The 16518-nt window shown below is 45.1% G+C and overlaps 1 protein-coding gene across 2 annotated transcripts in view; it reads left to right on the top strand.

Annotated features, from left to right (window-relative positions):
- Positions 1–16518, top strand: part of Tg (thyroglobulin) — a 185109-nt gene that overhangs the window by 47383 nt on the left and 121208 nt on the right. For both annotated transcript variants that reach the window (XM_055626695.1, XM_055626696.1), the window contains exons 26-30: positions 3351–3542; positions 7474–7641; positions 12971–13036; positions 13776–13856; positions 15121–15258. In XM_055626695.1, the coding sequence (XP_055482670.1) occupies positions 3351–3542; positions 7474–7641; positions 12971–13036; positions 13776–13856; positions 15121–15258 (645 nt within the window). The remainder of the gene's footprint in view (positions 1–3350; positions 3543–7473; positions 7642–12970; positions 13037–13775; positions 13857–15120; positions 15259–16518) is intronic.

Genomic DNA, 16518 nt, shown 5'->3' with positions numbered 1-16518 from the left:
AACATAGGTCCTGTATGAATCTGGGTATCAAGGTGGAAAGAGGTAGCTCCTGTTACCCATCAAGCACTAGAAGAGTGAGAATTTCTACAATTACTTTCTTCTTATGAAGTTCTCTGTTGGTCACAGACCAGAAGTTAGCTAATGGAGGCAGGACCAGGGGTGTGAGAGTTGGAATGAAGCGGAGCGAGAAGGAGTGAGGTGTTGTTCTCTGAGGCTTGTAGCTCTAGACACATGCAGATGGAAGCTGCAGCTTCAGCCTTGAGATGGAAACAGCCGGGGTTACATGCCAGGCCACAGACTCAGTTAATCCCGCAGCATCCTTCAACCTCTGCAAGGACAAATAGACAAGTAGAGTGGTTGCTCCCTCACATCCCCGTTCCAATGAAGCTGTGTGTGTCCGTGTGCATGTGTGTGTTGGGGAGGAGTGGGTTGCCCAAGTCTCCTGGTGTTGTGTTTCTCTAATCTACAGCCAAGGCTGCTATGACTTCAGTGTTCAATTGTTCCTACCATCTACTTTTAAGAATAACAACGCTTAGGAGTTACTTTCTAAAAATAAAGGCCAAAACAAATAAAGTAACTCCATCTAAAAATGTCCCTTGAAAACTATAATTTAGCCTTTTATCACACTTAAAAATACAATAGCATTTAAGTGTCTGTTGTCTTGTGCCTCCTCCTGTCTCCTGGAAGTTTATATTTGGATTAAAAGGGAAAGTGAGAAAAGTGAGAACCTTGTTCTGCCAAACTAAACCAAGGGCAGAAATTGGCTTGCTGCTTTATTTTGCCTTCTGTCTGTTTAAAGCCAAGATGTGTTCCCACTGTACTGGAAGGGAAAGGTGGCTGGACTCAGCTTCCTGTGTTTTTTTCCATTGCTGATCAGACTATGTCTCACCTCTACTTTAGCTCAGTCCTTTCTCTAACATCATCATCATCATCATCATCATCATCATCATCATAATAATAATAATAATATATCACAGTGGGAAAGAACATAGTTTCTAAACAGTCCTCAGCTTCTAAGGGTACTCATGTCCAGTTCTACCCTTCACCCTAAACCAGTTGTATGATGGAACAAAAGGGAAAAAAAGGGACAGAGACTCTCAGCTTGCTATGATGTCTAGTACCACCTGCTTTTGCCCAGCTGAGGTCTGTGGGCCTACAACCTGTGAGAGGACAATGTGAGCCTTAGCATCATAGGAAACCAATGCTGGGAAGCTCCTATGTGATGGATTAGCCCAGCCCCCTAACTGAAAGATAAGATCTGGGCATCCAGCTACCCACTAGGTCCAGGTGAAACTTCCTCCAGCTATGATCATTGTGACCTTTTCCAGTGTTGAGAACATGATAGCCATGTAGGACACACAGGCTTGGCATGTCCTTAACCCCTCACCAGGCATCACAGAGCTTATAAGGGCATTAGTGACCTACTGGCTAATGCTGTGAACAGAACACTGAGTGGCAGAGGCATGAATTCAGTGATGAAAGACAGCATTTTGCAGAGCGTGAAGTGCTCAGATTAAAATGAAGAGGAGGGATGGGACAAAAGTGAACACGAGCCACTTTAGCAATCTCGGAGGGAGCCACAGAAGAGATGGCAGTACAAGTGATACCCAAAGCATGGGAAGGAGCCTACTGGATGGCAATTTCAGGGTCCTCTGTGGAACTGAAGGACATCCAAGTTAGCCTTGACTGTGGCCTTGCCACCAAAAAGGACTGCCCAGTCTAATTACAGTCTGGGAGCCTACGTAATGAAAATGACAGTCAGTCACACAGTATTATGGTGCATTCAAATTGCTGTGGCAGTGTAACTCTGACCCAATGAAATCAGCGTTCAGATAGTGACATTTGGCTCATGCACATCTCTAGGAGCTACTGCACGGACATTTTCTCACATAGCTGAAATACAGGGAGGGGCACTGGGACCTCTTCTAAAGGGCCAAGCAGGAAGTGAGTGAGATGCAGGGAAAGAATGGCAAGTCCTGTGACAAACCAGGGTGGCTCCTTAAATGGAAAGTGGACTCTACTGTAGGGCTGGTAGCTGCTTTCCATGGGGTAGCAGGTAGATGGGGCTGAGTGGATCTGTTCTTGGAGAGAAGAGACTCTAGCATTTTGGAGTATGTGAAACATCTGTTGGACATAAGCTAGTGCTGCTAGCATTGCCTAACAGTTTAGTGTGCTGTTCCACATCCATGAGGTGAAAGGGTCTCAGGCTTGTGAGTAGGTAAGAAAGCAGAGGCCTGGGGGACCCAGGCACTTATGCAGCAGAGAGCCTTCAGGGTCGGCCCTTGAGACCATCAGAATCTGAGGTCATACCATGAGCCTCTGCAGTGTCTCGAGGAATGAGAGTCAGTTAAGGTCTGAACCACCATTGGGCTAATGGAAGTCAGGGCAGTGAAATCATGGGCTTTGAGTCTCTTCTGTGACTATCTGTTGTAGCCCAGGGAAACCAATTCACATCACCGACTAAGGTTATCTCCCCAGAATTACATGAACTCAAGAATAAGGCTACACCTATACACACACACACACACACACACACACACACACACACACAACTTGTCTATAAATTCGTGCTCTAAGGGGAGCTTGAATTAAGAACAAGCAAACCCCAGAGAAGCCACTTTTAACCAGAGGGCTATCAGAAACAATGTGATCCTGATAAACCTTCTTGTCTAGTGACAGAAAAGGGTGAGCTGAGTTCCTAAGAAACAGCTGTTGTGGACAGTGTAGGAAGTGGCTTGAAAAGCAGATGTCAGCAAAGGCTGAGTGATGGGGTCAAAGGCAGGTCACATAGTGAAGGTCTGCATGACAGTGGTTTTGAAAGGCAGATCCTAAGACAGACGGAAAGGAAGAGGTTAGACCACTGAGCTCTGCAGATGCTTGTCTATTCTAAGTTCCTTTGCTGATGTTCGATGTAATGAGATGGGGGGAAATAGCATCCATTGTAGACTTCTGAATGACGGTATATCTGCCACATGTTCAAGCTTATCTACATTACATACATGAAGCAATTAGCATGAGAAGAGATGGTGTAGGGTGTAGTGTCTATGAAGATGGGGCATTGTCACATGGGAATAGTCGAAAGAACACACATGCAGTTTTCTAGGTGTTCAGCTTAGACACTCACAGGTATGAGGGATGTAGTCCAAGTAAATGGATTTAAGGTCCCTGTCTGGCAGTCACATCCTCCTCATTCACAGGAAAGTATAGAGGTTGCATGCTCAGAGAGACTTCTGTTTGGGCCTGAACACTGTCCCCAGCACATATGGAGCAAACTCAGAAGACTCCATTGAGATCAGGGAGTTCTGCTTACCTCCATAGATCTTTTCAGCATTTCTTCTGTCTTTACCTAGGCCATGAATTCACTGCAGCTGGTCAGAAGAGCTTCGAACCAACCGGTTTTCAAAATGCACTCTCCGGGTTGTATAGCCCTGTAGTGTTCTCAGCCTCAGGAGCCAGTCTGACAGATGTACACCTCTTTTGTCTACTTGCCTGTGACCGTGACTCCTGCTGTGATGGCTTCATCCTCACAGAAGTCAAAGGAGGTATAGTCAACAGGATATGGGCATTTGAAGTCTCAGAAACCACAGAGCCTGGCACTGGAATTTGCAAGCCCAATGCTACAATGCCAAAATCGAAGGTCATAGTCACACACAAAGTCAGGAGCAAAACTAGCCTCTTTCCCAAGTCATAGATTGTGCCATTACTTCATGTAATTATACTGGTTTGTTCTTCATAGTTGTCTTCAATTTTACAAACAAGAACAGACAAGAAAAAGAAGCCCTGGGAATTGAAAATATTTGCTCAGTATATAGCTTCTGAAGGGACAAAGTGGTATTTGACCCAAGATATATCCTTCCTAATATCTTACTGTTAGCTGAGAAACCTGGCAAAGTCACATTTGGTCTAACTGCCTTAGCTCACTCCTGTGCTCCTGATGAATATAATGATAATCAGCCAAGGTATCTGTGCCCCTTGGCCATTCTCAATGGTCCTTCAGCAGTGGGTATCTCTTCATATTACAGAAGTAAGCCCAGGCACTTAGCAGTGTGGCCTCATGGTTAGGAGGGGACCTTGGAGTTTTGGTGTGAGACAGGGTGACATTATAGGGATTCACTGGGAAAGCAGAAGTTGGTCCAGGCTCTGTGGGGTGAACAGCACTAAGATTTGGTAAGAAAACCAGGGCAGTGTTAGAGCAACCATTGCTGAGCTAGAGGCTGGGAGACCCCATCTGTTTTGGAGACTACTAACAGAAATCTGGGTTCTCAGTAAAACATGCCAGCATGAGTGGATGTCTGGAACAGAGCTCACATTCTCTTTTCCTGCCTCCCTTCCTTTTTTCCCTGATGAAATTATCGAGAGAGAAAAAGATAATTGATAATTACTAGACCCCGAAAGAAAGTTAATACTACTTTGAAAACCTATAGTAAGTGGTTTGAGAAATGAAGATTTCCTCAGGTCTCAAGGCAGAGGGTAGATTTTAACTTGGTGGTGTGAAGGGGCATGATAGTTCTGGACAGAAGAGGAAGGCTATGGAAAGCCAGGGAGTGATGAAGAGAAAAAATTTTGAGTTAGCTGTTATCCCTGCAGCAGGGAGAACAAGCAGGAGGTGGCCTTGGCTTAATAAGGAGCAGGAAGGAAGAGATTTCATTCATTTTTTTTTCAGGTACACTAACAAACACATTAATCTTAACAACACCTGGGTGTCATGGAAGCTTTTTTTTTTTTTTTTAACCATGACTGAAACCTTCTTTTACTAAAAAACAAAACAAAACCAGGGTCTAATATATGGCTAGGCAGCCTTCTAACGTAATGACCTTGAACTTCTGATCTTCCTTTCTCCACCTCCTTAGCAGTAGGATTACAGGTGTGTACCTCCAAACCTGGCTTTCTGTGGTGATGGAGTGGTGTGGACCAGGGTCATGGCTACACTTGCATTTGAAGCCAGTGCTCTGGCTAGAGTGTAGAAAGGTGAGAGATGAGGCTGACTTCGGTGTGAAGGGGTCAAGAAAGTGAGAAGCTATTCAGGAAAGCAGGTGGCCCAGGACAGGATGGTGGCAGCGGGCTGAGGAAAAGGAGACAAATTCAAAAGGACTCTGGGAAAGAGAGAGGTGTGTGGCTGGCTTACATGGTGGGAGTCTTCTCTGTAGTAAAGTAATGCGTGGCAGAGACACTGGATTATCTATTGCATGACACCAGGAGGAGACTTAGGGAGCTCGGGAGTCCATCTGAGTACACTAAGTCTGAAGCACCTTTGAGACACTTATGAAACATGGCTCACTTTGGATGCATAGCCCCAGGGCCCAGAGGGGCAGAGTGGAGAGAAGACAGAAACCAGTGGAGCAGCAGCCAGTGCCTGGTAGCATCAGAACTTGTGGGACTAGGGCTGTGGAGGTAGCTCAGTTGTTAGAATGCTTGCCATATACGTACATCTCTCTGAGATCCATCTCTAGCACCACATAAAGCCATGTTTGGAGGTATACACCTGCAATCCTACAGGAAGGAGGTAGAGGAAGGAAGATCAGAAGGTCAAGGTATTTAGTTAGAGGGCTGCTAGGGTATGTTAGACCCTGTCTTAATATTTTTAGAAAAATAAAAGAAAGTTTGAGTGTAGGTGAGAATTCTGGGGAGATAAATGGTGATGAGCGATGAGCGAGGTAAGGAGTGTGTAAGACCCCAGAGAATACCTGAAAGACAGGTAGAGTCACTTGACAGGGAGAAAGCGACCCAGGACTTCTAAAGGTAACCAAACAAGGGAGAAGAGGACATGCAGGGAGCCTTGACAGTCCCTTATGCTGCTGACAGCTCAAGAAAACAACCATTGGAAGATGCCCAGCTGAGCTCACTGTGGTCAGCAGCGGTAGGAATGAAATTAGTTGGGTTTTTGTTGTTGTTTTAATTGATGCTGACTTTCTTATCCCAAGTTAGAATTTACTATGTACCCAAGGATGACTTTGAACTTGTGACCCTCCTTTTTCCATGTCTTCAGTGCTGTTATTACAGGCATGCTCCATAACACCAGCTTATATGGTATTAGGGATTGAAACTGGGCTATATGTATGCAAAGCAAGCACTCTACGAATGGAGCAATGTCCTCAGCCCCGGAATGAGACTGTTTTGTTGAAAAGATGGTTGGAACAACTTGGTTCCTAGACATGCTTCTGGTTTCAGCCCTATGATTATACAATGTGGGTTCCTGTTTGGGTGGGCAAATCATTAACTGTCCCTCACGTGGACATCGACACATGTCTTTCTGCATACTCATGTTTAGAAAGTCTGCCTTCAGAGCCAGGATGCCTCCTTGAAATAAACGTATCTTCTGTGGGTGCTATGATTTCTCCAGATGCTGTGTTACTCACCAGACCACGTGATCCTTCCATGTGGAAACACTGACTTCATTTCCCTAGTATCATATATGAAGGATCATTTTGTTCCATGGAGGAGTGAGCCTTCCAATCCCCTTTTTTTTCCCACCACACTGTGGTTGGCAGCCTGCTTGCTGTTCTCCCCAAGTCTAACTAGTGATCTGGGAATTACCCTGAGCCCAGCATCTTACCCACTCCCACCCTCACATGCAATGCCCTTGTGAAATGCCTCAAAAACATCTGGCTGTCCTTCCAGACTCATCGGGTACAGTGGGCGGTTGGGAGTTTTAATTTAGGTGGCTTTGGCTGGATCTGCTGAGGTCTGGGACAGAATCCTGCTACACCCTCTACCACATCCTGCAAAAGCCTTCAGTTTTCTTTGAAATCCCTCCTTTCCCTCACCCCTCCTCAACACACTGCGTGAAAGCTTCCAGCTGCCTCTGGCCTCCTCTGGCTGCCTACCTCCAGCTCCCAATGAATGACTGTATTTTCTATAGGGAGCAGTTAGTGACAACTCATGAGGCTCCAAGCCTGCATTGCAGTGAAGGCTACTGGGAAGAGGGATTTAGGGGACTTGCCTGACCTAAGGTTCATGTAAGTGTCACTGAACCTGGAGGGTGTTCAGCAAGTAACCTTCCCTGTCACAGGAACACGTAGTGCCAGCGGAGGAAGCTGTATCGTTTTTTACCTGGGAGTCAGCCAGCCCAACCTGCTCCTCAGTGGGGTACCTCCTGCTTCTACCATTTCACTATTGCTCAGACACTAATGAAAAAATATCACTTCTCCTTTTGTAGTGTCTGTGTCTCCCACTCCGTGAAATGAGGGAATCTACACCAGCTTCTTCTGTGTGCTCCTTGTGAATGTGGATGCCCCAATACTGTCTCAACCCTCATGTGACAACATGACAAAGTCCACAGCTGGTGCCAGAAGCCGAGTGTTTCCACAACTCTCCCTATGTAGTAATATCAGCGCTACATGGGAGGATCTCTAATTTGAAAGCAGTACTCCAGTGTCACTGTCTCATTCTCAGGCAGAGTCCGGGCTCTCAGAGCAAAGGATAGCTGTGCAGGGCTGTGGTGGTTCCCCCTCACTGGCCTCTTCTCTTTGACAGGGTCCACCATCTGCGGACTTCTCAGTTCTCCTGACGTGCTGCTTTGCCACATCAATGACTGGAGGGATGCCTCTGATTCTCAGGCCAATGCTACATGTGCTGGGGTGACGTATGACCAGGAGAGCCACCAGATGGCCTTGAATCTGGGAGGCCAAGAGTTCCTGCAGGGTAAGCTTCCACATTTCACCATACTTCTATTGCCTCTCCCGACCAAGTGAGGGCGCTGTTAATTTCTTGGCTACAGAATGTGCATCCTGAGACCTTGTACCCCTCCTCAGCTTCAAAACTCCCAGGACACAGGTTTATCTTCCTCACACTGACCTGACCTCATCCTCCAGGCTACGTAGGTTTCATTTACAGTCTAGATGGAAATGGCACCTGTGATATTGCACAGAAAATTAATTGCTGAGTTCAGCGATAGATATGCCAGCAAAACATTCAGTTGATTTAGCTCTCAACACTACAGGCTAGCTGGGGCCCAAGTCCCTTAGGAATCAAGCATGCCTGACTATTTGCTGATTATTCCTGGGCCAACTGGGGCTGGGCCTACTCTGCCTGTGCTTGAGTGTGCTCTTTTCCTGCAGGTGGCAGAAGCAGGACAGAATAAGAAAGAAATGCAAGGGCCCTGAAAGTCTATGCACACTCATCTCTGCCTCATTCTGATGCATAAACAAACCACATGGGAAAACCAAGAGCCAAAAGACGGAAAATCCTGTTCCATTAGTGGGAGGTGTTGCAAAATCTCATATAAAATACCTGCTGATAAGTAAGGGTAGAGGACTACAGAGAGATACCCTGGCTGTTTTCCTGGGTAGTTAAGAACCCCAGTGTTATGCCTAATGCACCATCCCATCTAATCCCAGGAGTACAGGGATAGGCCTGTTAGAGGCGATGACGTACAGTGAGCAGAAAAACTGCTGAGACTGAAATGTTCCCCTCTCCTGTTTTCTGAAGCTCTTCAGGCTTTTCAGAAAGATACATAAACATTAGAGATAGAAGGCCTGCCCCTCAATCCACAGAGATGGCTACTGAGTTTCTGAGGCCTTCCTGTGCCTCCCTTTTGCCTACCTATCCCTCTTAACAGGCCTAGTAGACAGGACGGGCTTCCTTTTTTGTCCTAAGATGGTACTGGACAAACTAGTGCTTCTCACAAGGTAAGGCACAGTGAGGTCAATATTACCCAAGATCAGTTAGACATGCAAAGTTTCAGGCCTCCCTGCCCAAGGTGCCCAGGAATCTGTGTACTGAGAAGCAGTTCTAGTAATGCTTAAACCTGTTGCCTGCTGGGTTGGAAGAGAGGATAGTAATATCAGTTGTCATGGAAACAAAATACCTCCTAGGACTGTTAGGTCAGATAGCACCAAGGCTGAGACCTGCAAACACAGTTGTTCAAGGAATGCACAGCTGTTGTGATGGTGCCCATCTTACAACTGAAGGAAAACAGGCACTCCTTATAGAAGCTCCAGGTGCCTTAGCCACTCTAGTACTGACAGGAATGTAGGGAGAACTTTGGATGACATTGTATCATTGTTTTTTTAAACTCAAGCTGATACCCAGGCCAATGTTCAGTATTCACTCTGTTCTTTGAAGAAATATATAACTAACTCTTGGGTTAATGACACAGAGTTTAAAATCCAATGTAGAAAACACATGTGCTATCTGGATGGTACACCCAGGAAAAACCTGGAAATACAGAATTCTGCAGAATCTGGCAGAATTCCAGGGAGCCTAAGTGGCTTCTTTTGGGGTAAACAGAATCAAACAGCTTATTTACGGGATGACTGCCTCACAGATGGTCTTAATTACTTTAAGAGGCACCCAGGGTGAAAACAGGCAATTCAAGAAAGACATGTGATAAATTGGCAGCGGTAAGTCAGTGAACTGCTTACTCCTGAACATGCACCTGATGTGTGGGCCCAAGGAGCCAGGGATGTGCCCTGGCTTGGCCTCCTTGAAAATGAGTGACAATGAAAGGCCATTGTGTCTGCTCATCTGCTCATATGTGTGTGTGAGTGTGTGTGTGAGTGTGTGTGTGTGTGCGCGCGTGTGTGTGTGTGCGTGCGTGCACGCTCGAGCACGTGTTTATCAGAAGACAACCTTGGGTATCATTTCTTAGTATCTTCCATTTTTTTTGTTTGAGACAGGGAATCTCACTGGGGCTTTACGGAGGCTAGCATAGCTGGAAAGCAAAGTCTCCAGGGATCTGCCTTTCTCTACCTTCCATCTTACCATCACTGGAATTGCAAGTTTGCCTGGCCTATTAAATAGGTTTTCAGGCATGAACTCAGGTCCTCACATTTGTGAGGAAAGAGATTTATTAACTGAGAAATCTCTCCAGCCCAGCTTTAGGGTTTTCAATACACTGGTGTGTGGGTGGGTGTGGGTGTGGGTATGGGTGTGTGTTGTATATGAGATGCGTATGTATGTGTATATGTGATGCTGTATGCTGTGAATGTGTGTATGTGCTATGTGTATGTACATGTGGTATGTCTGTATAGTGTGTATATATGTGGGGTGTGTGTGTGTGTGTGTGTGTGTGTGTGTGTGTGTGGTGTATTTGAGAGTCGTGAGTTGTGTGTGTGTGTACTATACTGAAGTCACAGTTTGAGAAGATGCTTCTTTAGCAGGGATATCAGGGCAGCCTGAAGTGTGTCCCTGGTATTATACACCAAAGGTGTATACATACATATACATACATATACATCCTATACATAGATTGATCAGAAGGCTACCCCCTCAATAAGAAAGCCCTTCTTTCTCTCTTAGTACTTATATGGTACTCTCACTGCACATACATACTGAGTTCAAATATTTAAGTATAGTTAAATGCTATTGAAAGAACATAGTGACTCAGATTTTTATGTAGGATAGCACCAAGATGGCCTAACAGCAGATGCTGACAGGGGAAATATCCGCGAAGGCTCCAGAAACACAAAGAACAGGAGAGGTCAACTGAAAAATTTAAAGACAGGAGAAAGAATTGTGGATGAAAAACAAGAACAACAAACTCTCTCTCCATCAAAGTTGACTTAGGGTCAGCACCTTTCTTCTCACTCAACAATTACACAGAGTCTAGTTGAACTGTGAAGTTGGCAAAAGCATGGAACAAACCCCTTTGTGAATGTTTCAATACTGGGCCTGCCCTGGCCTCAGTCTTTCCAGTTGTGAAAGAGAATTATGATGGTGGCTGCTTAGAGGGTTGAAAGAAGCACTTCAAGAGACACACAGGGGTGAGGTGCTGCATTAATCCTTTGCATTCTAAATTCCCTTAGCTGAGCCTACATTCTCCCCATAGTTTGCAACCTTCTTCAAGCACTTTGCCACCACACTGAGCCTCAGGGTCACCATCTGTAAAGTGTACTGGCAGAAAAAAAAAAAGGCTTTGCTTTCCAAGTTCTAACTATCTGGTCATTCATCTGTGTGTCCCATGGCCACACTCAGTACGGTGGATTTTTTTTTTTCAGCTAGCTGCTGATGTCAGAGTTGAGTCCAGCATTGATCTAGGTAAGACAGGTTTAGATTTGAAGTGGAAAGCTAAGGTGGGTAGGGTCCCAGTTGTACGAAACTATAGCTCAATAGAATCCTTGGCTTTCAAATAGGAAACACACCAAATTCTGCTTTGCATTATTGTTTTCATGATTCTTTGGACCTCCTGCTGAGGCAACCTTGACCCAGGTAATTCAGTTCAGAATCGTGTCTGTTCTCTTGTTCATTAATGCCATAACTAAGGCTCATCTCTTCATTTTGAACCCCAAGTTCTTGGGCAAACTCCCCATCATGCTCCCTAGGTCCACTTTATACTACTGCTGCACCACGTATGATTTCCTGAAAGCAGAAAATGCTTTCAAGTCATCTGTGGTTAGAGCAGCAAATTCTTTGGCATCTCTGGTACTTGGGAATTCCACTCCTCAGATGTCACTACAAAGCCTCTCTTCTGGACTTGGTCTGGGTGCCAGCTCACAACAAATTCCACTTTGGAGATGGCAAGAGAGAGATGTTAAAAGGCTCCTGGAGAGAAGAGCAGTGGGTTGAGGAAGGGGTGGGGTATGGTCAACCGTGAGTTGGTGGTGCTCCTCACACAATGTAACCACAGCCTTGGAGCATATCCTCTACCACATAGCACAACCTACCAGGACCGTGGGAAACAACAGGGCAGGTGCGGGCTGCAAAAGCTGCAAAAGTCTTCACTAACTTGTGCATCACTAAGGCACAAGAAGACTACAGTTTGCCACCTTCTTAGACTCACGATTGTGGGACCCCAGTGCTCAGTTTCTCGAAACTAGCTAAGTTCTATCTAAGATCACTTACCTCATCTTGGGTTGACTTCTGGTGCCCACATCAAATACATACACCTACCACCAACCCCACAGACCATCAAGAGATGGTTTTCTTAAGAGATGGTTTTCTGTGCACACAGTAGGTGTACACAGAATGTTTTCCTTTCAAACTATCAGGGGTGTGTGCTTCTGTGCTGGGTGAGAATATTTAGTGAAGAGTGCTGGGTTTCTCCTTACACTTCAAGTCTGAAACCGAGCAGGGAAAAATGGGAGTGCTTACCACTGAGAGGTTGTGAGAAATCTAGTGTTATCCAGTATGGAACCAGGGAAGGAGAACTTATCAGAAAACAAAGTAGACTAGCTGTAGTTGAGAGGGGAGAGAAATGGGGAAAGGAGAGGCTATGAGGCATTGTCATGGTCAAAGTACATGATAAATGTCAATAAAATTGTCTTTATAAAGCCTATCACTCTGTGTAATGAATCTATGCCAATCAAAATTTTTGAAAAATTTTGCAACTTTAGCAACAAATAAAAAAGGCTGCCAATGACTGCATGATATGTATCAAATGTGAAGGATCCAGAAGGTGACCTCTGTCGAGTGTTGCCATTATTTAGTTGCCAGCCCCAATTGTTTTTACATTTATTGATTTATATATTTTGTGTGTGTATATGTATGTATGTATGTATGCATGTGTGTATGTATTGCATGAGCACACATACCACTATGTACATATGAAGTCAGAGGACAACTTGACTGAGTCGGTTCTCTCTTTCCACCGTGTGGGGACTGGGGATCAAACTCAGGACATCAGGCTTGCTGGCACATGACCTTATCCATATCCTTCTGCCCCCAGCTTTATTAAGGGAACCATAAGCTTGATAGAGGTTGATGTCAGGAAATGCACACAATGGAACCTCCTAAAAAATCTTGTTTTGTAAAAGCTATTCCTTAACTTCTTTGGTCATCCTCCTAGGTCATAGGCTTGTGACCCTCCCCACATTAGTCTGTTTGGTTCTCTGAGCTGGATCCATGAAGTCTATCCAGCTCTGGTTTGGAACCCAAGTGCTGGAATGGTACTCCTTGAGGCTTTGAGAGATCCCGTGTAGAGAACAGAGTTTTCCAACCAGGAAGATCTTCGAGGATTTATTGGGCAATTGTAAAGGTCAGTGGCAAGTGAGAGCAAACACAAACAGGCTCATCAAATGGCAATCTTCTGCAGGTCTGGCACTCTTGGAGGGAGCTCAAGACATCTTTACTAGCTTCCAGCAGGTTTACCTCTGGAAAGGTAAGCTCAGAGGTGGGGAAGCAGGGGTGACAGAACAGTGGTTTCCTGAGTTTGGCCCCAGTTTGTATACACAAGGGGAAGCACCCCTGTGTCAGAAAAAATGCAGACCTATGTTCGGCAGGCAGGCTTTCTATGGAGCAGAAGGGCTCCCACTTCTCACCAGAGGAGACACATAGTCTAAAAGAATACCATGTGGAAAGTCCTCAAAAGATGGAGAAGGCAGGAAATGCTTGGCTCTGTTCACTGTTACAGAGTGCCTTTGCCACCAGAGTGGGATGTTCAAACCTCAGGAAGCTTTTGCCTAGCTGACTTGGCCCTATGTACTTCTCTTCCTGGGACTCAGGGTGATGGAATGTGATGTAGGTGATTGGTGCTGCAGAGTTTAGTTAAACTTTTTAAACTCTACATTGCTGACCCTCAAGAGTCTTGCAGTGACTTTCTCCTCACTGAACCTCCATTTTCAAGAGTTGCAAGTGAATCAACCTTTTTCATACCCTTAAAGGGTGTTGTGAACACCAACATTTATGAAAAATGTGAAGGTGTAAATGTTAATAATTACACTGTCACAAGCAGCCTAAGTCTAGCCCTGAGAGATTAGCCAGTGTTTTGTGCAGGGTCAAGTCTGCTCATCTGGATGGATGGATCTATGCCAGCCTTGTGTGCGTTCCTGGTTATGGGATATGAGGGTTGCTATGTGGCTGCCTCAACATTACCAATGATTTTATTTTCTTCTTCCTAGATTCAGACATGGGGTCTCGGCTTGAGACTATGGGATGTAGAAGCGTCCTGGCAGTGAGGTCAGACACTCCAGGAGAAGCAGGTATTAACTCTGAAGAGGTTGTACAGTTGAATCTTGGCTATGAAGACAAGATGGTGGGATCCAAGGTCTAGTCAATGGATGGGCCTCTTACTGTTACTCTATTTTCAAGCCTTGGAACCTCACAAAGCATCCAATTATGCCTCTAGTCTAATTACCCACTCATAAACACAGAGACTCCTGAAGTGGGCAGTCAGAGCAGAATGTAAGGTGGTTTCATTGCCAATTTCCACTGTTGCTGAAAGAGAAACAAACACAGTCTCCCTACTGGGAGAAATTGCTTGCTTAAAGTTAAGAACTTAACTGAACATGCCAGTGACTCCACTCATGTCAACCCTGTAGAGCCTAGAAAAATGTTACTATGTGTCAGAAAATGTCAACTGTGTCAAAATGAGCAGTCTGCAAGGAGTCATGGCAGGGAGGGGAGGAATTTAATTGGGACATGAATTGAGGTTGTGCTTGGGGAAGGTATGGGAACACTTCACCTCCAGAACCTAAAGTTGTTTTTAGTATGGATGGCATTAAGAACCAGAAAGAATGGGAGAGAGAGGTAGAGAGGGATGGAGTGGAAGTCTGAGGGCAGAAGGAAAGCGTCTTAGCCCACTCAGTGCTGCTGTAACAACATTCCAGACTAGCTAATTTATAATGAATACAGTATATTTGGCTCCTAATTGTGAAGGCTGGAAAATCCAGGATTGAAAGTCTTCATCTGGAGGCCTTCAGCTGTGCAATAACGTTGTAGAAGGTATCAAAAGGGATCAAGAGAGCAAGCGGGGACCCAGCTTGCTTTTGTAGCCCACGCTGAAGTACAACAACCTGCCCTCCATGCATTAGCCAAGAGAACCTGGATTCCAAAGTGACTTAGGAAGCTGGACTGTGGCTGGCTGAAAGGTTCGGACAGAAGAATCTGGTGATATGGCTGTTGTGGTTGGCACAGCGATGTCACCTGAGGCCACCCAGGCATGGGTTGAAATCTCAAGGGAAAGCCTTGCCCTGGTGAGAAAGGTGGAACAGAGGGCTCAGGTTTCTTCCAAACCAAAATTCTGGGTTTACAGCTGTATGATTTTTAAGATGTTCTAAGACCTTCTGAACTGCTTTGCCTGACTGGATCACGACCCTGTGATTTCTAGCCCTGCTCTGACCTGAGGTCATTTAAGAATGCTTTTCTCTCTATCTCTGCTCTGTCCCTAAGTCTACTTCCCCATTTCATGCTTGCTGAAGAGATAAAGGTAAAGCTGATACTCTCCTTTTTTTTTTTTTTTTTCAGATGTGGCAACAGAGCTTTTCTCCCCTGTGGACTTTACCCAGGTCATTGTCAATGCAAGTCACTCACTGCCCAGCCAGCAGTACTGGCTATTCACACACCTGTTTTCAGCAGAGCAGGCCAACCTGTGGTGCCTTTCTCGTGAGTATCCTTAGCCTGCAGCCTTCTACAGACCCTGTTTCAACAATACCTGAGATGTAGACAAGTCCAAATTTATTGGTATGACATAGAGGTCACTACAGTCTTAGCACAGAGATGGGGCTTGATCCCATCTTTCAGGAAGCTCATGTTGAAGTAGTTTCTGCTCATTAACCAGAACTTATCTTCCATCCATCCATCCATCCATCCATCCATCCATCCATCCATCCATCTTATGGGTCTAAGACTCACATTTGACTTTGTGGATAAGAAACAAATCAGAATCAGCCAAGCCTTTTCCTTAAAGATGCCCATGGGTATCTTTGGCAAGACTGACATAGGTAGGGAAAAGAATGCTTCTATTATAAATCACTGGTCTCTGGTCTTCTGACTGTTAGTGCCTGTGAGAAGACATGGATAATGACACTGAGCTGTTATCATGTTGTCTCTTTTATGGCTGAGTGTGTGTCTGGCTTCTCATCTCACTTTGGTTCTACCTAGTCTCAAGCAATATTTTTACCTGCTTCCCCACTCCATATATCCCAAGTGTTTTTTTTTTTTTTTAGGCCTTCATGACTACTTATGGGTGCACTAGTATTTTGACAACTAGAAATAAGCTAGGGTCAGCTGGGAAGAAGGAACCTCAACAACCCTGAGATTTTACCTTACACCCATCAGAATGGCCAAGATCAAAAACTCAAGGGACAACACATGCTGGAGAGGTTGTGGAGAAAGGGGAACCCTTCTCCACTGCTGGTGGGAATGTAGACTTGTATAACCACTCTGGAAATCAGTCTGGCGCTTTCTCAGACAACTAGGAATAGCGCTTCCTCAAGGTCCAGCCATACCACTCCTAGGCATATATCCAAAAGAGGCTCAAGTACACAAAAAGGATATTTGCTCAACCATGTTTGTAGCAGCTTTATTTGTAATAGCCAGAAGCTGGAAACAGCCCAGATGCCCCTCAACTGAAGAATGGATGCAGAAGTTGTGGTACATCTATACAATGGAGTATTACTCAGCAATGAAAAATAAGGAAATCATGAAATTTGTAGGTAAATGGTGGGACCTGGAAAGGATCATTCTGAGTGAGTTGTCTCAGAAGCAAAAAGACACTCATGGTATATACTCACTCATATAAACATACAACATAGGATAAACCCGCTAAAATCTGTACATCTAAACAAACTAAGCAAAAGAGAGGACCCTAACTAAAATGCTCAATCCCCATCCTGAAAGGCAAAGAGGATGGACATCAGAAGA

Source organism: Psammomys obesus, unplaced genomic scaffold, assembly GCF_907164565.1.
Source record: "Psammomys obesus unplaced genomic scaffold, mPsaObe1.curated_primary_1811, whole genome shotgun sequence".
Lineage (NCBI taxonomy): Eukaryota > Metazoa > Chordata > Mammalia > Rodentia > Muridae > Psammomys > Psammomys obesus.
This window is presented reverse-complemented; position numbering and strand designations above follow the sequence as displayed.